At 39.3% G+C, this 27,467-nt stretch overlaps 1 protein-coding gene across 2 annotated transcripts in view; it reads left to right on the top strand.

Moving 5' to 3' along the window:
* Positions 1-27,467, top strand: part of LOC143032387 (protein DENND6A) — a 103,953-nt gene that overhangs the window by 59,381 nt on the left and 17,105 nt on the right. For both annotated transcript variants that reach the window (XM_076197082.1, XM_076197083.1), the window contains exons 2-4: positions 22,304-22,510; positions 24,172-24,252; positions 27,252-27,437. In XM_076197082.1, the coding sequence (XP_076053197.1) occupies positions 22,304-22,510; positions 24,172-24,252; positions 27,252-27,437 (474 nt within the window). The remainder of the gene's footprint in view (positions 1-22,303; positions 22,511-24,171; positions 24,253-27,251; positions 27,438-27,467) is intronic.

The following is a 27,467-nucleotide window of genomic DNA, read 5'->3' on the forward strand; positions in this document are numbered from 1 at the left end:
AACAAATAATATAAAATAAATGATGATCAGTCTTATCTCTCCTCTTACCCCCCCCCATATTCCCTTACTTTCGTTCAAGTGTGACCCCCCCCCCGCTTGTCTGTCACATGTTCATCTCTCAACTGAATCCCCCCCTCTTCCCTCCCCCCACTCCATTTCCTTCTGTCGTAACCCCCCCCCCCCCCCCGGACGACCTCTTACCATTCTGTCACACTCATCCTCTTGAATCGAATCTATGGTATTTTGGCCACGAAACTGCAACCTAGGACATTTGGGCCACGAGGGCGACCTCGGGTGGATATTTGGGCCACAAACTATATTTTTGTTCCCTTTAAATATATTACTAAATATTTTATATAAATTTATTTTTTTGTTTTATTACTTTTTTTTTTTTTTTTTAATGCATTTTTGCAAGTACTCTGTGATGAAGTGTTTTAGCTCTAGTTTATCGACCGTCCCAACCAGATCCTTTAACCTAACCTAACCTAACCTAACCTGACCACTTTTTATCCCATGTTCCAAATGTCCTAGTCACCGTGGCCCAAATGTCCGATCTCCTCTTGAATCATGTATAAGAACATAAGAATAAAGGAGACTGCAAGAGACCATAGGGCCTACACTAGGCACTATGTATTAGCGTTGCTTCCTCTGTCCACGACAACGCTCATGGTCATTTCAGGGAAGAAAATGCAGAAAAGGTAAAAGTTCTGTGTGGTTCTCTGTTGTTGTACATAATATGGTGTGGCCAGAAACGGACGTGGAAAACCCTTCCATAAAGGGTGGCACTTGCCGCCAGGCGATTTTATTCGGCTGTGGTACCTCAGGAGAGGTAGCACAAGATTGTTTCCCTTTGCTAAACATATATTTTATACGTTTATTTATGTATCTTTTTTTTTTATTTACATTATTATAGTTTTTATTTATTATTTTGTTATTACTAGGATTTTTCGCATCCGACCTAGATATGGACCAAAAGGCGGCATGCTCCGCCTTTGTAATCCTTTGTAAAAGTAAGCCCGTTTAGGAGTATCGTAACAGGTTCCATAACAAAACGCCAGTGGGCAAAACCCCAGCGGATAAGACAGCAACCTCATATCCCGGACAAAACCCAAGTCTCACATATAAAAAGAAAATAATAATATTGAAAATTTAAACCTCAGAAGCAGCAAATCCCTAGTCTCACATATAAAAAGAAAATAATAATGTTGAAAATCTAAACCTCAGAAGTAGAATTTACAAAATGAAATAGAAGTCAGTCTCACAGATAAAAGGGATATATAAAAAGAAAATATTTTCAATTAAAAATATTAATATGAGATTGCGAAAATATAAAAAACAAATATATCACTTGAACCGCAAACCACAAACCCTAACCTAACCTAATGCCTGACACCTAATCTTACAGATTGATCTTATATAAGACTGATGAGACTGAGGTTTTCTCCACTTAGGGAATAAGCGACTGGTGTTTTATCCTCTGACGTTTTGTACGGTTACCCCGTAACAACGGCGACGCAGTCAAGGTCATCATATCAAGACAGCAAGGCAGGACTCGTAGTAATAGGTTTAAATTGGACAAATTTAGGTTGGAGAAGGAAATAGCCAAGAACGAAGGAGTGTGTGATATTAACAAATGGAATAGATTTAGTAACGACGTAGTGAGCCCTGAAACTACTGGTTGTGTTATGAGAAAATTAGATAACATGGAACTACCTAGTGTAGGCATTATGGACTCTTGCAGTGTTTCTCATTCTTACGTTCTTGTGCAAGGCATGGTTCACCACTAGAAGCTGCATGTCATCCAAGAATCCTTTACTCCCAACATTTCTCCTTGGTGTAGCTCTGATTGGTTCATTCTTGTGGGGGGTGGAGAAAAATCGGTAGTCTAATCTTTTCGATCCATTTATTCGATTGTATTCATTTGTTTATGATTTTATTTTGCACATTTTATTTTTGTTATTTGATTCATTCATATATTCGTTGATTTATCTTGGACTTTTTTTATGGAGGGTGGACCATGGGCACTGGGGAGGGGGGGGGGGCGTAGACAGTCAACGGAAAAAACAACAACTGAAAAGTGTTTTTATGAAGCCTTAAGCGAAATGCCGAATCATAAGCAGCGCTACGAACAGATAGAATAGCAGGATGTAAGACGGGGCTTCCCGAGTTTAAACAAGATTTTGTTTAAGGCCACTTTCACCCGAGCGTTTCCGTACGCGCGTTCGGGTGCGCCGCGTTTTAACTTTCAATGGAGTTTAATGGGACCTTTCACACGGCGCGTTTTGCGGTCCCATTGAAAGTTAAAACGCGCGTACGGAAACGCTCGTTTGAAAGCGGCCATGGTAAGCATATACGCGCGCGACTTGATGGAGTCTCACACAGGGCTGAAAGTTTCGGCATCGCAACACCACAATCTGGTACTCTAACTGTAGTGGGCAAGGAGCTGTTTGTGCGTGTAAGGTTAGAGTATTGCCTATATATCGGGCCATGTATGAACTTGAGTTCTTATCCGGGAGGGTAATAGCTGTCGATCACGATCCAAGACCGTAGTGAATCTCTCTCTCTCTCTCTCTCTCTCTCTCTCTCTCTCTCTCTCTCTCTCTCTCTCACACACACACACACACACACACACACACACACACACACACACACACACACACACACACACACACACACACACACACACACACACAGTACCTGACTCCCTGATAACGAGAAGACAGAATATCGAAGTGGTGAAGGAGAGCCTGATAGGACGTTATCCAGGGGACAGCTGATAGGATATGATCATGTTACGAAAGGATTCAGCACCTAAGGGAAGGAATTGGAGTACAGACTGTACGCGTGTATAGCGTTATTGTATTTTTTTTTATCAGTAAATGCTAGTTAAAACTGTCGAGTGTAAAAACGAAGGACAGTCGTTTTATGTTACCTGAAAGTGATATGAAACAACTTTGCATGGCCTTGCTGTTTTGAACAGACCAGCGAATGCTCACAGCCTTTCCCGTGCGATGTACTTTGGTTGACTTTTTTTTGTGCGATACAATTTAGAACGCGTTTGGCACGATGCCGCGCAGAAGGCGAATGCTCAGCCATTGCACGAGGCAACATTGTTTTTGTTGTCGTCGTGGACTGTGGTGTAACGGCGGTTCTAGCCTCGTGGTTCATCTCGTGCCGCCCTCGTGCGCAAGCCCAAGATGAGTTCGTAGAGAGGAGGCAGAGCCGGGTTTCGTATATCGTGATATTAGAGTCATCGTTTGACGAGATAGCGCGCGGACGATGACTTGGTAGTCGCTTGGGAAAGAAAACAACATTTGGAGTCTTATCGTTCAATGAGCAGTTCTGGCCACTAGTGGTTCGAAATAAGGGACATTCTCTGTCAGATCAACCAGTGCTTACCACCTTCATCTCTCAGATTTTGCAGAAATTTGGTATAGAGGGAAATTGTGGGCCCCGAATCCATTTCTGAAAATTTTAGATCAATCGGACAAACGGTTAAAAAAAAATATGACCTCGGGGAATTTGAGGTCGCGTGTGAGGTCAAATGTTTTCAGTGACCCATAACCTGGTTAATAATGATCAGAATTGCGTATATAACGAGATTTTGCGGCTGCACGTCAGGAGTGATTCTGACCGGGATTCTGACCTTGGCATTTCCTTATCGCAGCCCCCCCCCCTCCAGGTGTCACTTTGTTTTCGTAAACAGGATACCGTCAGGCTACTTTATCCACCCCCACCACCCCGTGGTAGCTGGTGGGTCTGACATGCATTAGTCACCAAGAATCGGGTGTCGTATCTAGCCAACTAGATATTACTAGGTAACCGTGAATCGTTCGTAAGGATACATTTGCAGACCCCCCCCCCCCAAGGATTTTCATTATTGAATAAGATCATAGGACGTTAGCAAGAACAAAATTAATGAGTTCAAGCTAATGTATTACCACGCAGGGGCTTTCTCTAAGCTGATTTCAATAGTTTGGCTTTATGATAACAGTGACAGGAAGAGTTCCAAGAATAAATCATTAGCAACAAAATTTATTTTTCTTTATTGCCAGTAAGTAACCTCTTAGGTACTGACAGTGTCAATGTGTCAGCTAGTAATATTGACAGCACTTTACTGTTGTCAGTAAAAATCTGATAGTGTAGGGATCCCATACAAATTTCGGAAGACGTGTGTATGTGTGTGTGTGTACACACACACACACACACACACACACACACACAACACACACACATATATATATATATATATATATATATATATATATATATATATATATATGATATATATATATATATGCATGTACAAAAATATGTGGCATAAGTATTTTTGCTCCCTTTCTATCTCTCCCCCCCCCTCTCTCTCTCTCTCTCACAATAAGAAATGAATATAACTGACAAATCCAAAGAGAATCCCAAAGAATTCTATAGTTACATTAGAGATAAAAATATTATTAGTAATCACATTGGCCCACTATTATCTGCTGACGGTCAACTTGAGTATTCAAACGAAGGAATGTGTGATATTTTAAACAACTATTTTAGCTCAGTATTCGTAAACGAAACACCTCAGAGTAAACTACAAACTGAAACCTGTGAAAAATCCAGGGTCAACTTACTACGGTAAATATAACAAGCGAAAAAAATTAAAAGGTGTATAGAGAAACTCAAAATTAATAAAACGCCAGGGCCTGACGGTTGGCATCCAAGAATCTTAAAAGAAAATAAAAAATTGTTTGTTGTTCCATTAGAAATTATTTTCAAGAAATCCATCATATCCGGAGATGTCCCAAGAGAATGGAAGCTAGCTAACGTTAATCCCGTATTTATAAAGGTGACAAAAAGAAACCAAATAACTACAGGCCTATAACCTTGACTTCAATCGTAGGAAAAATGATGGAAGCAATCCGACCTAGTTATGGACCAAAAGGTCTCCTGTCGGCATGCTCCTACTTTGTAATCCTTTGTAATACCCTCGTAAGGAACCATCTTGCTAGACGTCTTACAATACTGCGCGCTGATTGGTCCGCGTTTTTGCCGAGGACCAGCCTGACTGCGACCAATGACAAGTTGGCAAACCCTTCAAACAACATATTCCAATGAAATGTTGCAAGAGAGAGGGTATATGATCTTGTGAACAATATGAGCTCTTGTAAAGATGTTATTCACAAACGTCAGAAAGTGAGAGAGCACTAACTTGGAGATAAGGTCTATGGTCCAGGATTTCGATAAGAGAACCTCTCTCTCTTTCTCTCTCTCTCTCTCTCTCTCTCTCTCTCTCTCTATATATATATATATATATATATATATATATATACTGTATATATATATATATATATTATATTAGGGTGTCATTAAAAATCAAAAGTTGGAATTTTTTTATCATACTTTATTGGGATTCTGCATTATACTGAGGAACTACCGCATGCAAATTTTCAGCATGGTCGGGTGATATTTAGGGGTGGCGGATGACGATTATGTAATTCCACCTTCAGATATGTAAGGGAAGTCGTCTTTTCGAGTGCTTCATGGCAATATTTGCCATATTTCGGCAAAAATTTTTCCTTCCCCCAGCAACCCGTTGGTCCCCCTGCGCTATGCACACGCAGTATTAGCCCCTCGGTTGGGGGTGGGGGATGGGTATCATGGGAGACCACCCCACTCATTGTCGCCATGCTGGCCGGGGGAGGATCCTCTTGGAGGAGGTGCTGAGCTGGCTGCGGCGGCGGTCTTCAGTGACCTGGAGGAGGAACTGGCGCTGTTCCTCGTCTCTCGTCAGGCGGAGATTGAACGCTTGCATCAGCGCCACCCCTCGCTCCGCGGCAGGCGTCACCGAACGTCTTCTCCTCCTCCCACTTCCGCGGATTTGTGGGAAGGAAGTCCGGCAAGATACCGAGAAGATCCAGAAGGCGCCGGGACCTCTTAGAGGCAAACGAAGACAGCGTTGCCGTTGTTGCACTCTCCTCTGGAATGTTGATTTGTTTGGGGGCTTTCTCTGTTGCTTCTCGGTGCAGGGTGGCTTGGGCAACGGCTTGTTTGGTAGAGGGAGAGAGCCGCGGGTCGAAGAGGGACAGGCCGATCAGGTGTTCACTCAGACACCAGAAATGACGGTTCAGTACATTGAATCATGCATTTCCAAGATGAGAATCATGGTAATCCAGGAGGTCCTTTACGAGATGGAGAGATCATTGGCCGGGGCGCGACGTATGAAAGTCAGGTGCGTTCTGATTGGCTGTAATGCAATTGAGTTAATATTGGGGTCCAGAAGTCTCGTGGGAAAAAAAATCGCTGCCGGGGCGTAGGTGGGGAGCCTAGACTCGAACCAGCGGATGACGTAGATCTCAGACATGAAGAAGGAGAAGCGCTTGAGGCCTGATTCTCCCGGGGCTTGACTTCTGTATTCCGCTTGCTCTTCTGCAGAACTTTCCATTCCTCAAAGAGGGAAACGATCTTTCTCCTGATGCTCGCTTCTGCCATCACCGGAATCCGGGAATCGACTGGGAGTTGTACGACCGCAATGTCTGAGTTCACTGACGCCCATCGACAGGAGCCTCTGCATAAATAAAAGCGGGGGGGTGGGGGGGGCATAATGACGACGCCCCACCCTCCCAATTCAAAGTTGACCTCTGGATCTACACATTTCGAGTCCCATTTCTCGTCTTTATCACGTTCCAATCTGGCTTCCTGCAGGTGGAGTAGCGAAAAAAGTAGGACAGGTCTTCGCTGGACAAGTGGTAGCTAGACACTTGTTCACCTGACCAATGCTCACCCCTAAAGCTACTCACCACCAAACTGAATTACAATAACAAAGCAAGAACGCAAACAGGAGACCTCTTGGTCCATATTGAGACCAACTGCAGCAATGAAAGTAAACAAAATAAACAATTGGTCCATACTGCAGCATCAGGTTCAAGCGCGTGCGTGTGTGTGTATTTACCCAGTTGTATTTTGCAGGAAGGGGAGCTATGCTCGTGGAGCCCCGCCTTTGTATCTCGCAGTGTCTAGTTTGCTTTTAAACTCATGAATGGTTTTTGCGCATACTATTTCATTATCCAGTTTGTTCCAAGTGTCCACTACTCTATGTGGAAAACTGTTTTTCTTCAGTTCTCTTCTGTAGCTATGTTTTTTTTATTTTCTTTCCATGTCCTCTTGTGTTTGTCTTGTCCCAGTTTAGTAAGTCCTCTCTATCGAGTATCTGTGTGTGTGTGTATGCATGTGTTTGTGTGTGTGTGTGTGTGTGTGTGTGTGTGTGTGTGTGTGTGTGTGTGTGTTTACCTAGTTGTATTCTACGGGAAGGGGAGCTATGCCCGTGGTATCCCGTCTTTGTATCTCGCAACATCTAGTTTGTTCTTAAATTCATGTTTGGTGTTTACACACTATTGTTTCGTCCAATTTCTTCCAGACATCCACCAGTCTGTGTGAAAAGCTGTTTTTTTTTCATATCTCCTCAATAATTGCCCCTTTTGAGTTTCTTTTCGTGTCCCATTGTTTTTCTTCTATCCCATTTTTAATAAGTCTTCTCTATCAAGGACTTCCATGTCTTTCATAATTCTATAAATGGCCAACAGATCATCTCTTCTTTGTTCCAGGGTTGGTAATTCCAGTTTAGACAATCTTTGCTTGTATGTTAGTTTTGTAAGTGTTGGGGACCATCTTTGTCGTTGCTCTTTGGATTCTTTGTATATATATATATATATATATATATATGTATATATATATATATATATATATATATATATATATATATATATATATATATATATATATATATATATATATATATTGTACTGGGTGTCCATAGTGTCGCTGCGTACGTCTTGGTCTTATCAGTGTGTGCGAAATAAGAGGACGTAGACAAACTGGCTGTAAAGTAGAAAACCAACGGGATCGGCGGCTGCAAAAAGTAGACAACCTTGGCGCAAGTTCTGTTCCGTGGGATGTCTAGAACAAGCGTGCGAGCTCGTGTGCGCGTGCATACTTGGGGAAAAAGGCGCGCGCGCGTAAGTGGAAAGTTTTAACTGACTTTAAGGATTTTTAATGTTTCAATTTACCCTCAGGACTGAAAGTGTTATATGCGTACATACATATAATTATACATTACACATACTTATTTATTTATTATTAATTTTATTTTAATATTTATTTATTTATTTTTTATGTGTGTGGGTAGGGAAAGGGTGACACGGACATGACTTGGATGCAGATTTTATGGGTGAATATTGCCTTACTTTTTATCCTATTTCTAAATTTCAATTATTATCATTATTACTATTATACAAACACACACACACACATATGTATATATATATCCTTATATGGTATAGTCAAGTTATACACACCTATGCGATAAACTAATACAAAATTAAATATCAATTTGGTAAAGTAAGATACATTAACGTTTTATGTTTATATTGGCGGAAGCCAGTTAAAATAAGCAAATGCAAACACACTACCGAACGGAGTGCGACGAGTTTCCAGACGCCATGTTTGTGTCGTCTGTCCATTCCCGTCAGTGTCAATTTGACGGTGGTAAATTAAGATACATACATTTTGTCAAAAAAAAATATATATAATAATAATAATAATAATAATAATAATAATGATAATAATTAAATAAATGAAAGCGAGCCATACCACGTGCCGCGTGTCCGTGTCAATGCAGTCTGTCAGTTTGACGATCGCGATGACATCGTTGTTTGCCCGTGGGACTGAAAGTGTTATATACGTACATACATATAAGAATACATTACACATGTTTATTTATTTATTATTTATTTTATTTTATTTTATTTTATTTTATTTTATTTTATGCTTTTCTTGAAACCATGAAACGTCTCGACATCCTTTAGCCCGATCGAATGTCAACATCCCTAACGACGACGACCCTGATCACCTATAGCATCACAGGTACCGCATTACTAAAAGCAGGTTAGATTAGTTTAGAACAGAACAATTTATCATACTTTTAATCACTTTGTTTTCCACATCTATCAAAACAAACATGGCGTCTGGAAGCACTCGTAGCGGCTCCGTTCGGTAGGGTATCGCTTTTAGGAGTATTTAGCTATCGATTTCTGTCAAGAAATACGTTGATGTATTATAAATTACAAAACATTTTATTTATTTTTTCTAATGCTATGTCGTCCACTTCCTTAAATTTATAATATATATATATATATATAAATATATATATATGTATTATATATATATATACATATATATATATACATATATATATATACATATATATATATAAATTAATCACAAAAACGCGTTACTAAATGATCATGGAGAAACCACAAGGAAATAAAGTTCGGAATACTAAACGTTTTCGTCTATTACATCGTGCACACACACACACACACACACACACACACACACACACACACACACACACACACACACACACACAAATCCATAATATGTAGCTATCAAGCCTTTGTAAACACGGAAGAAGGCACCCTCTTGCTTCTTCGTGGCACCACCCACACCCCGTCTAGCTCTGTACCCGCCCCCCCCACCCTCGCTCCCTCTCTCCCTCCCTCCCCCCCCTCCCTCCCCGTGGATAGCACCGTCTGCCGGTGCAAAAAGATGTACCGTATAGTGTACGCGGGTCCACGTGGGGCCACGCCCTCGGTTCTGCTCTTTAGTGCCTAACTTCCTGAATGGGTGGATGGCACTGCGCTTTTGTATCACTGGGCCATGGTATTGACTGGAGTATGGGTTATGTCTCTCTCTTTTTGTATCGCCGATATGACACGATTAATGCTGATAATTTGTTATTATTGCTTGTTTTATGATGATTTGTTATTATTGCTTATTTTATGATAAATTTGTTATTATTGCTTATTTTATGATGATTTGTTGTTATTGCTTATTTTATTATTATTACTATTGTTATTATCATGATTTTTATTTATTCATTCATTTATTTAATTATTTTTCCTAATAGCACCCAGACACCAGGCCCACCATAACATCACAGCTATCACTTCTTCAATTTCTCCACTGTAACCTACCGTCATCACCACCATCACCATATTCTTGATGCAATTAGTGATGACACAGAAGTAGAGCAGTCGGGAATAGAGGGCGGGCAACCCACATCTATCTATCTTTCTGTCTATCTGTCTATCTATGTATCCATCTTGCTCCCTCCCCTCTTCCCTAACGCTCCTCATTCTCTCTTCTTACACACGCTATACATATGTATATACACATACATGCATGCATACATACATACATAAATCATGATTTATTTGTACAATTTCCAGAGCATTTTATTATTATTTATTATTATTATTATTATTATGGAGAGGGGGTGGAATATATGGGAAATGAAATGGGTGGGAGTGATTTCTATGCCTTTTTCTCTCTGGCTACCCCCCGTGTAAGGGGGAAAAAGCCATAGAAATCACTCCCACCCATTTCATTTCCCATGTATTCCACTCCCCTCCACCCTCCCCCCAAGATAGGAGGGAGAAGGGTAGAGGGGAGTGGAATATGGGAAATGAAATGGGTGGGAGTGGTTTCTATATCTTTTCCTTTTTGGCTACCCCCGATGTAAGGGGAAAAAAGCCTCTGGTATATGTATGTAATTTTTTTTTTTTTTTTTTTTTTTTTTTTTAATCGAGGCAATCTCTCTGCAACAGGTGGGGCCTTGCATCTTGTATCCATGTTGCATAGGTGTGTTGACAAGACGGAGCTAGCAGGTCGTAATAAAATGTCCAAGTAGTGCAACGGGGTTGTCCAGAGATGATTCTAGTTAGTTGTGACGAAGTGGTGATAGTTGGTCACAGTAGGATGGTCCGAGTTGGCTGTTCATGTACAAGTGGTGCAAGCACCATTTACGTGTTAGGTATACACCAGTCCCCCCCCCCCCCTTCCTCTTGGGTCATGGAGCTTAACATTAGAAAGTGCGATTTGGTGTCCCTTTAGGTCCATCAGCACCACATTAGGTTAATACTTATCAAGTTTTTCATCACCGGAATGTACCTTTGTTAAGAATTGAATTAATGGCACCATTAACGTTTTTTAGATGTATACACGTGCGCAAGCGTGTGAATACAAAATACGTATTACACACACACACACACACACAGTATTGTTATTTTAGAACTCCGCATGTCTTTTTTCCGGAATTTATAAGCTACAAATATTTTCCAATCTTGTTTTATAATATAATTTATTCGTTTTATTAGTATTTTATTACAGTAATAATACTAGCAATAGCAATGATAATAATATAAAAATAATTTATTGTGATTGCTGTTGATGTTGAAATGGCTGCGTGCGTGTGTTTGCATGTGCCCGCGCATGTTTTTGTATGCACTGCATGAGAGATCGAGCGAGTATATGACGAACAGGCGATCACGTAAGCAAAATCTCTTTGTATCATTTCTTATGGAGGCGAAAAGGCCGCCATCGGAGTTATGTGGCACTCCTAGGTGGCACAGGTGTTAGGCAAGGACACTGGGGCCTTTGGGACGTCGGCGTGACGTAGCGATGACGCAGGTGTGACGTCACTGACTGAGGAGGCGTGACCTGGTGCGTGGGGGCCACCAGGTGTTGAACCTCACTACTGGGTGCCTCGTGGACAGGCAGGCCTCCTTTAATCCCTTCGCTCCGGGAGGGAGTTTCCCTCGGCTGAATAAAATCGCCTGGCGGCAGCTAAAGAATGTCCAGAGAAGTGACTGACGACTAGAAACGTTATGTCATCCTGTTGTTACTCACCTGCCAACTCGACTAGCGTCATCGGGACCACAATTTCATCGCCAATAGAGCAGCGGTAGGAGCTTGTAGCCTATTAATTAATGTCAATAACAAATGATAATGGTGTTTATGCGTTTTATCTCTCTTCTTCTTCCTCCTGTAGTAAGCCACGTGGACTTTTTATTATTATTATTATCATCATCATCATTATCATCATCATTATAAGCGGCTGGGACTTCAAGATGTGCCCCGCAGTATTTCGAAGATCGAAAAATATTGTCTACAAGAAGAAAGGCTGCTGATCGGTGCGCGGAAAACAGCAGAGGGATAATATTCTACTGCAGAGATAGCGCTTGTTCACCCAAATGGTGCTGACCACCAGTCCGGCCCTCGGCCGGAGCCTCCCGCTATTGGCGTGGTGTTCTTCGTTCCTCGTAGGGATTTCTTTTTTACACGAGAAGTGCAGGGGACAACGACGAGACATGTGTATCACCTTCGTACATACATACATACATATACCAAGGCTTTTCCCCCCTTACAAGGGAGGTAGCCAAAAAGGAAAAGGCATAAAATAATTCCCACCCACATACTCCACTCCCATCCATCCCCCTCCCCTCCCTCTTAGCTTCTCCTGGATGATGGGTCATCCCTGGATCTCGCCCATTGACCTGGGTCAGAAGCAGTGTTGCAAGACTCAGCACATCCACAGAAAGGCCACTTCTATCACCTTCGTCGACTTTGCTAAAGTCTTTGACACGGTTGATCACGGGCTACTCTGGAGATGCACAAGGAAGATTGGATACTCAATCAGTTTTCTGGTGATTATTATCGTTGTAACTTATTTATTTATTTCAACCCTGCATGGTGTCGCAAATGCCTCTGGTTTTCGGAAGCGAAGCAGAGTTGTGTTGTAGCGCAGGATTTGTTCAACATAATCGTCGCTGGGATGGCCCAACTCGACCATAGTAGACGTAATATACGAAAGCGCTCTGCTTCGTTAGTTTCTTTTTCCAATCGGTCTACTTGGTATAAGTGAACACACGTACCCGTGTTCTTATTAGCATCGTAGTGTAGATGCAGTCGAAGCTGTAATGCAGATTAGAAGCCGATTTGGTGGAACATACATACACGCACACTTTTTTAACAACCAATCAAAAACTTCGTGGGAGAAATACTCGTCTCAAAGATCCCGTTGGTTGAAATGAAGTACGTTAATGGTACGTTCTCACTCGGCAACAGTGCATGTCGTCTGCATCAGATCGCCAGTGCTGCCAAAGCGTCTCCAGGTTTCAGTTCTTTCAGTACACAAAAGACGAGATGTGCTGTGTAGCAGGCCAAGGACGATCCAGTCAAGGACGAGTTCCCCGTGAGGCCAGACATCCTATGAGATCTGTGGTTTAATATAGTGAATTACCAGACGTGAAGCGGTGCATTGTCAGAGCTTCTACTTCATGTAGTAAACTTTCCCGACACGTTCTACAACAGCTGTCGACACAAAGCGACCACTGCATCGAGCGTTTTTTCAATCGATATTGCTGTATGGATGTGGATCATGGCACCCAAATCAAGACAACACGCAAAGAAGGTCGGAAACCTCCACCATTCCACGTCCGCTATTTACAACGACTCTGCACTGGCGGGACAGTCATTCGTTTAGACTCGTCTCAGAACGGAAATACCATCCCATTGAGCAAATGGCGGATCTTCTGGCACCTTGTGCTTCTCGATCTCTCGACATTCTTGAAAGTCGAAGCCTTTGATGGGTTACGCTGCCCGAAGAAGGCTTTTTTGTACATCGAAGAACAATGCGCAACACGACGGGTGTGTTTCTCACGCTGGATTGTGTAGTCGCCATTTGATACACTTCTCTCGCAAATCATCACCACCTTCTTCAACGCCACCGTCATCAGCGTCACTACCACCACCAACACTTCATCATCATCATCATCATCATCCAGCGTAGAGATTTCATCGTCGCCTGTCATTTTTCAGGTCTTTCTCCACCTCCTTATTCTTCTCCTTTGCCTCCCTCGCCTCCTCCTCCTCCTCCTCGTCCGCCACCTTCTCTTTATCCTCATTCTCGACCCCATTTCCTCCTCGTCGTCCTCCTCGTCCCCCTTTTCCTTCTTCCTGCTTCTCCCTTCATAATTCTTCCCATTTTCTCCCAGTTCCTGTTCCTTCTCTTTTTTCCCCTATCTCCTTTCTCTCCCCATTTTTTTCTTTCCCCCATATCTCCTTTTTCTCATCTTCTATTCCCTCCACCTCCTTGCCAATATCACCACCACAAACCCACCCTCCACCCGCAGAGATTCGCCCGGGGGAGTTGGATGAAACTGGCCGGAAGCTTCGGGTCTCAAGGTTGCGAGCCATACGCCCGTCGACACAGGCACTGCCGTTGTTGGAAAAGAGAAAGAAGGGCGTAGGGTTTGTCCTGATATCCATTCCTCTTCAATACGCATAAAATATTCGCGCGCACATAAACTGCCTAATGTACCAACCTATTTAGGTCAATGAAAGTGGCATTTGACTATTTGGATGAGGAAATTATTTTAAAAATATTAGTTACACTAATAAGACCAAAACTGGAGTACGCAGCAACACTATGGACACCCAGTACTAAAAAGAATATAAAGGAATTAGAATACAAATAGCAACGACAAAGTTGGCACCAACTCTCTCCAAATTAACATACGAACAAAGCTCCCTTCCCGTATAATACATCTAGGTAAATAGGTAAACACACACACACACACACACACACACACACACACACACACACACACACACACTTCAACGAATGGACGGCTTAGAAGACGTTCTGAAGAAAAGTGAAGTCTGTGGATCCCAACGCAAAGAGAAGTGCCTAGTGTTTTTGCAGGGTGGGGGGGAAATTGCTCGTGGAGTAGTGGGAACGTAGGGAAAGAGGAAAAGGGGAGGGATTACTGAGGGAAATGGAAGGAAATGAGGAGGGAGTAGACTTTGACCAGCCAGACAAGCGGAAGGTAAACAAAAGACTTAGCGAGGATCAAATGTCTAATAAAAATGTAAAGATTAGAAGTATAGAGAGGAGCAATACAGAAGAAAGTGACGAGAATATGTTCCAGGGATTTAAAGAGGGTGGGGGGGACACAACCCCCCACCCCCGACTGATAAGACTAGAGGAGAGAGTTGATAAGGTGATCGAGGACTTGGAGCGTAAGTTAGGTAACGTAGACTCCATTTTTAAAAGAATTGAAAGGTTGGAACAACTAGAGAAGGCTAACAGAAACTTAACTGAAGAAATAGAGGACCTAAAAAGACAGTTAGGAAATGTAAAGGATGAGAATGAGAAATTGAAGAAGAATAGTAATGAAAACAGAGAGAAACTAGCTACAGAAGCTAAAAATTGGAGAATAACTCAAGAAGGGAATAAGGTTTCATTCACTGACATAGTCAAACAGCAATTGAAAGAACATAATGAAGACTCAGTTATTAAAGTGATGAGACAGAAGGAGAATATAGTAAGAGAATTAGCTGACAAAAAGAAATGTATAATTATATTAGGAATGGAAGAGAAACATAACCCAGATAGAACTGCAAGAATCAAGGAGGAAAATGAAAGAGTAAGCAGTTTACTAAAATTAGTCCAGGAAGATGAACCAGAAATTATAAAGGAAATTGAGGAAAAATTCAGACTCGGAAAATATAGTACAGATAAGACCAGACCAATTAAGATTAAATTCAGGTCTCAAACAACGGCAGAGAAAATTCTATCCAAGACAGGGAAACTAGCAACAAATGATCAATATAAAAAGGTATGGATAAAAAGAGAAATGAATAAGGAGGAAAGAGAGGCAGAAAAGCAGAAAAGAATTGAAGCTAAGGCAAAAAACGAGGAAAGAACGGAGTCAGAGAAAGAGAGATTCTATTGGAGAGTAGTGAACATGAAAATAAAGCAGTTCGACATACTAAAGAAAAACATAAGGGAAACAGAGAATACAATGGAAGTGGCAGAAAACTAAGAGTGTCTTACACAAATATAGATGGATTGATAACAGGATTGAATGAACTGAATGATTATTTGAAAGAAAAAGAACCGGACATAATGGGAATTGTAGAAACAAAATTAAAAGGCCCACTACCACCCAACAGTGTAGGACATGATACATACAATTATTGGATTAGAAACAGAGAGAAAAAACAAGGGGGTGGAGTTATGTTCCTGACTAAGAAGGATATAAACGTGAAAGGTGTCATATATGGAAAGAATACAGTAGAGATGATTATGATAGAAGTGGAAGACCGAGATAAGAAGAGCAGAAAATTTGTGATCAATTATGTGCCTCCGAAAACAGCCTCATGGGAGGAGAGTGAACATAAAAGTATGTTAGAGGACACAAAGATAGCATTAACTAAAATAATGGAAGACGGAGGAAGAATAGTTATGATGGGCGACTTTAATTGCAAAGAAATCTGCTGGGAAGAAATGACAGTAAAGAGTGGTGATGACTCATGGGGAAATGCTCTACTTGAGATGATTACTGACCATTCAATGACACAATGGATACAAGAGAACACTAGGTATAGAAATGAAGAAGAACCATCGAGGCTAGACTTAATAATTACATCTGAACCTAGAATAGTGGACAAGATTGAATATAAAACACCAATAGGTAAAAGTGACCACATATTGATTGAACTGGAACTTAATGAAGAAAAATATATCAAAAGAAATGAACAATATAGAAAAGGAAGAATGATGTATGAAAAAACAAACTTTGATAAAATAAGAGAATTCTTCCAACAAGAAAACTGGGAAGAAATATACAAAGAAGAAACAACAGTGGAAGAGAAATGGAATATTTTGACAAAAATTTACAAAAAAGGAGTGGAAAAGTATGTCCCAAGACAAAAACAAGAAAAAGAATATGTAAAATGCTGGTACAACAAAAGTTGTAGGGAGTTAAAGGACAAAAGAGACAAAGCCTGGAACAGATGGAAAAAAGACAGAAGACCTGAAAAATGGAAAATATATACTGGTTATAGAAATGAATATGTACAAAAGTGCAGAGAGGAAAAAAGAAAATATGAAAAAGATGTTATAGAAAAGTGTAAAGATCAACCAAAACTATTCTACAGATTTGTAAACAATAAACTGAAAAACAAACAAGACTTAGAGAAATTAAGACAAGGAAGAGTTGAATACACTGAGGAAATGGAAATGGCAGAAATTATGAACAAACATTTTAAATCAGTGTTTACAAGGGAAAATATACAACCTGAAGAGATTGAGTGGAAGGAAAAAGTCCCCCCTATGGAAGAAATAGAAGTAACAAAGAATGAAATATTGACACACTTGGGTAATTTTGATGTCAGAAAATCGCATGGGCCAGATGAAATAGCAAACTGGATTCTGAAAGAATGCAGGAATGAACTGGCAGACAAAATACATAGCATAATAAGCAGTTCCTTAAAAGAAGGAAAAGTTCCAGAAGATTGGAAAAAAGCAAATATAGTACCTATATATAAAGGAGGAAATAAAGAAGAACCTACCAACTATAGACCAGTCTCTCTAACAAGTACAATAGCAAAAATATGTGAAAGAATTATCAAAAGTAGATGGGTAAAATACTTGGAAAAAAACAACGTACTAAATCCAAGGCAATTTGGATTCAGACAAGGACGATCATGCGTCACCAATTTAATATGTTTCTATTCAAGGCTAATAGATATAATACAAGAAAGAGATGGATGGGCTGATTGTGCATTTCTAGACCTAAAAAAAGCTTTTGACAAAGTACCACATAAGAAGTTGCTTAAGAAATTAGAATATGAAGGAGGAATACAAGGTAAATTGCTAAATTGGATGGAAGACTTTTTGCAAGAAAGAAAAATGAGAGTAGTGATAAGAGATCAGCACTCAAAATGGAATGAAGTAATAAGCGGTGTCCCGCAGGGAACAGTTCTGGCCCCAATAATGTTTGCTATATATATTAATGATATGGATGAAGGAATTGAAAGCTATATGAGCTTCTTTGCAGATGATGCAAAATTACTGAAAAGAGTGAAAACTGAAGAAGATTGTGAATCACTACAGAGAGATCTAAATAAAGTACAAGAATGGAGTAGGAAGTGGGAGATGGAGTTCAATACAAAAAAGTGTAGTATAATGGAATTTGGAAAAAGCAAAAACAGAATAACAGGATCATATAATTTGGGAGAAGAAGGAATAAAAAAAGTAGAAAATGAGAAGGACCTGGGAGTCATTGTTATGAATAATATGTCACCTGAGAAACATATAAATAAGATTTTTGGAGAAACTTATAATTTAATAAGAACAATCAAAGTAGCATTTACATACCTGGATGAAGAAATGGTGAGGAAAATCCTAATCACCCTGATAAGACCAAGATTGGAATATGCAGCAACGATATGGTCACCAAGTACAAAAAAATGTATAAAAAAACTTGAAAGAATACAAAGAGCAATTACAAAACTGGCACCAACACTCTCAAAACTATCATATGAAGAGAGACTACAAAAACTTAAACTACAGACACTAGAGCAAAGAAGAGAGAGAGGAGATTTGATAGCTATTTACAGAATCATGAAAGGCATAGAAATTACTGATAGAGAGAATCTGATAAAATGGGATGACAGAAATACAAGAGGACACGGAAAGAAAATAAAAAAAGACAGCTATAGAAGAGATTTTAAAAAGAACAGCTTTCCTCACAGAGCAATAGACAGTTGGAACAAGTTAGATGAGAAAGTGGTGTGTGCAAAATCAATACATGAATTTAAAAATAGTTTAGATAAAATGAGATATGAAGACGGGACCCCACGAGCATAGCTCCCCTTCCCGTAAAATACAACTAGGTAAATACAACTAGGTAAATACACACACACACACACGACGGTCGAAGTGACAGCGAAGTATGGAACTCCACGAAAACTTCAAATTTCGTCGATCTCAAGTAAAAGTGACCACATATTAGTTGAACTGGAACTTATTTAGTTCCAGTTCAACTAACATGTGGTCACTTCTACTTATTGGTGTCTTATATTCAATCTTGTCCACTATTTCGGGTTCTGATGTGATTATTAGGTCTAGTCTCGATGGTTCTTCCTCATTTCTATACCTAGTATTTTCTTGTATCCATTGCGTCATTGTATGTTCTATAATCATATCAAGTAGTACATTTTTCCATAGGTTGCCTCCACCCTTCACTGTCATCTCTTCCCAGCAGATTTCTTTACAATTAAAGTCACCCATTATAACTATTCTCCCTCCATCTTCCATTATCTTATTTAGTGTTATCCTTGTGTCTTCTAACATATTTTTGTGTTCTCTCTCTTCCCACGAAGCCGTTTTAGGAGGCACATAATTTACTACAAACTTCCTGCTCTTCCCATCCCTGTCTTCCACTTCCATTATAATAATCTCTACTCTTTTCTTTCCATATGACATTCCTCACATTTATATCCTTAGTCAGGAACATAACTCCACCCCCTTGTTTTACCTGTTTCTAATCCAATGATTATATGCACCATGTCCTACACTGTTGGGTGGTAGTGGACCTTTCAATTTCATCTCTACAATTCCCATTATGTCCGATTCTTTTTCCTTCAGGTAATCATTCAGTTCGTTCAAGCCTGTTATTAAGCCATCTATATTTGTGTAAGACACTTAATTTTCTGCTACTTCCATCGTGTTTTCTGTTTTCCTTCAATTTTTTCTCTGCTATGAACCATTTCCTCACTGTCATATCCACTATCCATTTGAATTTCTTTGACTCTGTTCTTTTCTCGTTTTTCCCTTAGCTTCTAGTCTTTTTGTTTTCTCATACTCTCTTTCCTCTTTATTCATTTCTCTTTTTATCCATACCTGTTTATACTGATCACTTTTTGCTAGTTTCCCTGTTTTTGCTAAGATATTATCTGCTGTCGTTTGTGACCTGAATTTAACCTTAATTGGTCTGGTGTCATCTGTATTGTATTTCCCTGTCCTATATATTTCTTCAATTTCTTTCCCCATTTCTTGTTCATCCTCTTGAACTACTTCTAATATCTTGTTTACCTTTTCGTTCTCCTCTTTTAATCTTGTAGTCCTATTTGGAATATGCTTCTCTTCCATCCCTAATATAATTATACATTTCTTTTTGTCAGTTAAGTCTCTTACTATATTCTCCTTCTCTCATCACTTTAATAACTGTGTCCTAGGTTTGTTCTTTCATCTGTTGTGTCACTATATATCTAAATTAAATTTTGTTGTTCTCTTTTGCTATGTACTCTTTGTTATCTTTATTATTATTCTTTAATTCCTCATTCTCATCCTTTACTTCTTTTAAATGTCCTTTTAATTCTTCTATTTATTTAGGTTTTGGTTCTCCTTCTTTAGTTCTTCCAATTTATCAACTCTTTGCATAATCCGTGTAAGTTGGCTAAAGCTAACCTCCCAGTGTTCGTTAATTTTCTCTAATTTTTCCTCTAGACTTGGTAATTGGGGGAGGTTGGCATCCCCTCCCTCATTAAATCCATGAAAATTATTATCTCCACTTTCTGTTGTGTTGTTCCTATCTATATTTCTAATTTTAGTGCCTTTACTGATATTTTCGAATTCACCTGCGTCGTCCGCAGCCCTTTTGTTGACATTCCTTCTGACGTCCGGGGGAGCCCGTTCGTCTCCTTCCTCATTTCCTTCTATTTTCCTCAGTAATCCCTCCCTTTCTCCTTTTTCTTCACCTTCCCGCTACACCACGAGCTTCCCCTTCCCTACTAATACAACAAAGGTACTCCCTCGTCGTTGAGATCGACGAAATTTGAAGTTTTCGTGGAGTTCCAAACTTCGCTGTCACTTCGACCATCGTGTGTGTGTGTGTGTGTATTTACCTAGATGCATTATACAGGGAGCTATGCTCATAGTGACCTTTCTTTGTATCTTTCAGCATTGAGTTTATTCTTAAATTCTTGTATGGTTTTTGCACACATTATTTTTCATCCAGTTTTTTTCAGACATCCACCACTGTGTGGAAATTATTCTTTTTTTTTTAGAACTCCTCTATAACTATCCATTTTGAGTCTCTTTTCATGTACTCTTGTTTTTCATTTATCCCACTTTAATAAATCTTCTCAGTCAAGGACTTCCATGCCTTTGATGATTCTGTAAATGGCCAGTAGATCTCCTCTTTCTCTTTGTTCCAGGGTTGGTAGTTCCAGTTTGGACAACTTTGTTCGTATATTAATTTTGAAAGTGTATGTGTATTTACCTAGTTGTATTTTACAGGTAGGGAGCTATGCTCATGGTGACCCATTTTTGTATCTTGCAAGATCAAGTTTGTTCTTAGATTCTTGTATTGTGTTTGCACACACTATTTTATTTTTATTTTATTTTTTTTTCCAAATTCCATTATGCTACATATCTTAATGTTGAAATTCACTTCGTTCTTTGTACTCCATTTCCAGACTTTGTCCAGGTGTTCTTGAAAAGATTTGCAATCTTCTGTACTTACTCTCTTCAGTAGTTTGGCATCATCTGCAAAGAAGTTCATATAACATTCCACGCCTTCATCCATGTCATTTATATAAACAGCAAACATTATCGGAGCCAATACAGAGCCTTGGGGGACTCCGCTTGTCTACCTAATTTGAGTTATTTTTTCTAAATACCACCCTCGTTTTTCTTCCATTCAAGAAGTCTTTCATCCATTCCAATAATTTTCATTGCATTCCACCTATTGTTTCAATTTTTCTTAGTAGCTTTTTGTGTGGTACTTTGTCAAAAGCCTTTTGTAAGTCCAAGAAGGCACAGTCTGCCCAACCATCTCTTTCTTGTATTATTTCTATTAATCTTGAGAGAAGCATATTAAGTTTGTAGTACATGATCTACCACTTCTAAATCCAAATTGCTTTGGGTTTAGTATGTTGTTCTCTTCCAAGTGTTTAATCCATTTATATATAATAACTTGCATATTTTTGCAATTGTGCTTGTAAGGGATACCAGTCTAAGGTTTGTTGGATTTTCTTTATCTCTTCCCTTGTATATTGGTACAATATTTGCATTGTTCCAATCTTGTGGAACTTTAACTTCTTTGAGTGAGAAGTCAATTATCTTGTGTATTTTTACTGTAAATTCATTTATACATTCTTTCAATATCCAGTTTGCTATCCCAATTTAGTAAGTCTTTTCTCAAGGATTTCCATGCCTTTCATAATTTTGTAGATGGTCTACAAGTCACCTCTTTCTCTTCTTTGTTCCAGAGTCAGCAACTCCAGTTTTATCAATCTTTCTTCATATGAGAGTTTTGTTAGTTCTGGGGCCATCTTCATAGTTACTCTCTGGATTCTCTCAATCTTTTTTATATTCCTTTTTGTACTGGGTGATGATAGTGTCTCTGCGTACTCCAATTTAGGCCTTATCAATGTGAATAGTATTTTCTTAACCATTTCTTCATCCAAGTAAGTAAAAACCACTTTTATTGATCTTAGTAAGTTATAGATTTCACCAACAATTTTTGTTATATATGTGTGTGTGTGTGTGCATGCGTGTGCATGTGTGCATTGTATTTATGATGTATGAACATGAATTCTTATTTGATATTTTTCATTGCAGCTAATCTACCCAGGTCATCGGGAACTCTCAGAGACGGAGAGAATGAACATTTGCTACCTCTCATTCCCGGACAGCAATTCTGGATTAATGGGCAATGTACAGTTCCATTTCCGTATACGGCAGAGTGCTGCATCTCAAACACCGTGCAGTGACATCACAAAAACAGTACTGGAGGAATATAATGAGAATTGCCCCACAGCACTTCAGGTTAGTTTTAATATGCTGGTAACATCCTCATTGGGAACCCATCAATAAGATGTAAAATCCTAAGGGTTAGGTTTCAGATTCAGGTTATGTGAAGGGTATGTGTATAGCTTAGATGGAACCCCCCTCTACAAAAAGGGGGTGTTGCATTAATTTTTCATAAAAGTACTTGTGATATTAGACCTATTGTAGGTTTACTATGATAGAAATAGATTGAGAAACAAGGATATGAGGAAGAGAGCTGGGGTGGAAAAGGAGATAGCAGATTGGACTGATGAAAGAATACTGGGATGGTTTGGACATATGGAATGAATGAGGGAAGAAAGAGTAGCAAAAGAAGGCAGAGGTGGATGGAGTGGACTTGAGGAGACAACCAAGGATGAGATGGATAGGGTGAAAAGATCTTTGAGCAAGAGGAGATGCAGCAAAGAGCATAGAGTTGGGAAGTGGCTATGTTCGACTGGAATGTAGATCTCTGGTGTATCGTAGCATGTGGAATCCACTAATCTGTAGCTGCTGTTGCCAGAATGTAGACTTGTTGCTTTGGAGGAATGTAGTGTTGAAGTTCGAATCTGTAGGTGCTGCTGCAAGAATGTAGAGTTGTTGCTGCAGATGAATGTAGTGTTGAAGTTCAGAATGTAGATTTGGGTTGTGGTTTACATTGAGTTTAGAGGTGTTGAGACAAGTGGAGTTGTTGTTTTCTTTAATGTCTCTGTCTAGACTGGTCTGCATCTCTGAATATTCAATGAGGAAAACACTGGCGGTTGCCATAGGTGCTATTACATATAAGATATGTATGTTCTCTTGTCTATGTATTCCGCTTGAAGAGGATCACAGCAAGTGATCGAAACATACGGAAATTCGTTATTTCCTTCTTTTCTTAAATCCAAATAATAGTGGGTTTTTAGTGCAATTACTAATGTGAAACAACATTACTGGACAGTGATATACATATATATATATATATATATATATATATATATATATATAATATATATATATATATATATATATATACATACATACATACATATACCAAGGCTTTTTCCCCCTTACAAGGGGGGGTAGCCAAAAAGAAAAAGGCATCAAATCATTCCCACCCATTCCATCCCTGAATACACTCCACACCCCTCCACCCTCCCTCTTGTCTTAGCACCTCCTGAAATGACGGGTCACCCCTGCACCTTGTCCACTGCCCTGGGTCAGAAGCAGTGTCGCAAGACACAGCACATCCACAGCAAGGCTGCTTCATTAAATCGGCGACCCCCCCTCTCCGTCCCCCAATTGCATAAAATGAGAGGACGGGGAGAAATCCCTTCGGGCTGCGTCAAATTTTGCTCACACATACTACCTCACCCTCCATCCACCCGCCCATTCCACCTCATGCAATCACAACATCATCCATATACAACCATTCTCCATTCACCCCTGTCTTCTGTCCTCTATATATATATATATATATATATATATATATATATATATATATATATATATATATATATATATATATATATATATATATATATATATATATATATATATTTTTTTTTTTTTTTTTTTTTTTTTTTTTTTTTTTTTCAGGGAGGTCTTTAGAAATGGTAATCATTGTTTAGTATCTTTTAATCAGGTGAATACAAAGGTTAACTACAAAATTCTATTTACAGACTGATGATGGATACCTGTATGGCTTTGTCTACTTTCGTCAGGTGAAAGACAAAACATTGAGAAGAGGTTATTTTCAAAAGGTAAAACATACTTGTGTGTTTAGAATAAAACATATTGTTACTTTTTTAATTTTTTACAATCTTTGCTCAGTTGAATTTGTTGGATGGGCTATAGTAACAGAATGGTTGAAAGAGTTGTGGCAGTAACTAATGTAGTTCCCCGTTTCCCTCCCCCAAATACAACCAGCAAACTATGGTATTTCTCCATGCATGTTAATGTGCTCTTCCTCACTCCACCCAGAAACAATATTGAAAATATTTATGACCTCCTCTCCAACTACTTTTCAATAAAGATGTTGGGGCACCCCAAAAATATTTTCTAATCCATCAATTGCATATTATCATGCAGTTAATACCTCAGTTACATTATAGTTTATAAATGCTTTGAGTACACCTTTGAATATGGTATCAGTTCAGATTTTTTTTTATATTCTGTGAAAGTTGTTTAAGTTTTTAGTGTTAATTTAGTTTCTTGTGTTGGGGTATATGTACTGAGTTTTTGTGAAGGAACTGCTCCAATTGATTTTTTAATTCTCAATCCCATGTCCTCTCACATTGCCCAATTTAGTTGCCTTTTATGACATGCATGGGGACATAGTAGGGGGCATCATTCAGACCCTCACCACAGAGAGATCAGAGAAGGCATAAAAGTGATGGAAATGGTAAAGAATAGATTCAAAGTTACATAGTGTAAAGGAGGGACAGTGTAGTGCCACTGTTAACACACAAAAACATATAATTGATTAATGGGTGGGCAAGATGTATAGTATGTCTTTATAAAACTGGTCAAGCACACCACTTTTGAGGATGACATTTCATCAACTATATATATATATATATATATATATGCAAAGTAGACCACTTGGAAAAAGAAACTAACGAAGCAGAGCGCTTTCGTATATTACATCTTCAGTGCAACAAGTACATGTTGCACTGAAGATGTAATATACGAAAACGCTCTGCTTCGTTAGTTTCTTTTTCCAAGTGGTCTACTTTGCATAAGTGAACACACGTACCCGTGTTCTTATTAGCATATATATATATATATATATATATATATATATATATATATATAATGGTTATTGGGAAATCCTACATTAAGTTGGATTATTTTGATTAGTAATCAGTGCCACCAACCCAGGTCGCCAAAAATATATATATAATTTGATAAATGATGTTCTTGATCAAACAATATTTCATTCCATTTTCCCCCTTTAAGGCTGTTTTGATGTTAACTTAGTAGTGGTATCCAGGTTAAGTAAATCAAAAAATATTTCTAGTTTTCAATCAGTTGATTATTAAATTGTAACAAAAATAGAACAAAAATATATGTAGGTATTAAATTCAATATTACAGTAGGCACAATTGATTTAAAATTATTAGATGATGATGATGATATGGACTAACGTCACAAACTCCCTCTTATCGGAAGGCTAGGACGGTGCCCCTCACAGAGGGCTTTGTACCGTGGAATTTAATGAACCATGCCCTTGGTTCAACTTTGCTGATGGCAGGATTCGAACCGCCATCCCCTCAACCTTCGCCACAAGCTACAATGCCCTAACCCGCTCAGCCAGCGAGCTTCCATTATAGACCTGAACTAAAACCTGTCCTGGAAACAATGATGTACTAATGCGTACAATCTTTGAAACAATGATGTACTAGGTAGCATGTTATATAATTCAATGCCCAAGGGCATAGTTAGGAGGTTATATAATTAAGGCCTAATGGTGTAGTTAGGAGGTTATATAATTCAACACCTAATGGTGTAATTAGGAGACATGGTTTTTACAATCTAACCCTCTAGCCACCTGTTCAATGAACTTCACCTACTTCCTGTCAAACCTAACCTGAAAATTTTTGTATGTTTTTGGGAGAGAGCACCCTCAGCCACAATCCCATTCACACACTATTATATGCATATAGCCTATTACAAAGATTCTTTCTCTGTTACTAGCACCAGTAAGGTGATGAGATGTACAAGAGGTGAAAGTGGCAGCAGACTGGAAGTGAGTATTAAGGGAGAGAGCCCGGAGGAAGTGGATAGTTTTAGATACTTGGGTGCGAATATGGCGGGAAAGGGAGGAGTGGAGGTGGACTGTGGCCGAGGGTACTCTCTCCCAAAAATATAGAATTTTTTTTCAGGTGAGGTTTGATAGGAAATAGGTGAAACAGGTGGCCAGAGGGTTAGATCATAAAACCTACATCTCCTAATTACGCCATTAGGCATTGAATTATATAACCTCCTACATACATTACCAAGGCTTTTTCCCCCTTACAAGGGAGGTAGACAAAAAGAAAAATGCGTAAAACCATTCCCACCCATTCCATCCCTAAATACACTCCACCCCCCTAACTATGCCATTAGGCATTGAATTATGCCACATACACACATGGAGATCAATATCCCCAGAAATTAAATCATGCAGAGAAATCACAAGTAAGACCGGCTCAAGTGACACCAACATGCATACATTTCTCACCACCCCTGACTAAAACAGTACTAACACAGAATCAAACTGACAACAGACACCTATCACCCTGCAGATAGCAACACAAGATCCCTTCATTGAGTGACTTCTGAATTGAAGGGTGGGTGTGGATCTACCACAGAAGAGGACAGAGGCATGGGATTGATTATAAGTTGTAAGGAATGAAGGGTTGATTAAGATAATTGTAACCGTTTTGCTCTACAGGTTTTTCTTAGCTGAATAAAATTTCCTGGCAACTGCCAGAATCAATGTGTGAAGGAATCTATAGCAGTGAAAAGGTTAATTCCATCAATCCAAACAGTGGGATTTAAGGTTACTTATATTAGTTTATAATTTTATAATTTTGTATTTATCATATTTATCCAGCATTAATCAAGCCATTGAATAGGTGGAGGGTGATTGCATGCCTTAGCAAGCTACCTCTCGCATAAAGGGGAGGAAACCTTGTGGTATATAGATAGATCAGTACTATAATTTGAGGATGAAGTTGAACACTTGATAATGATGTTTGTATTACTGTTTATACAGAGTGTGGTTCTGCTGACCAAATTGCCCCTCATTGCATTCTTCAACCAAGTGCTGGACCTAATAGCTCCAGAATACTTTGACACAGGGGAAGCAAGTCTTGAAGCTGCATGTCACCATCTTGATCAGTGGCCTCTACCATCTGCTGGCTCCACACTCAATCTTCCTTTGTTAGGCACTGTTCTTCAGGTAAGTTTAGATACTGCACTGTATGGCACA

This window comes from Oratosquilla oratoria, chromosome 13 (assembly GCF_046742065.1).
Source record: "Oratosquilla oratoria isolate Oo_2021 chromosome 13, ASM4674206v1, whole genome shotgun sequence".
Lineage (NCBI taxonomy): Eukaryota > Metazoa > Arthropoda > Malacostraca > Stomatopoda > Squillidae > Oratosquilla > Oratosquilla oratoria.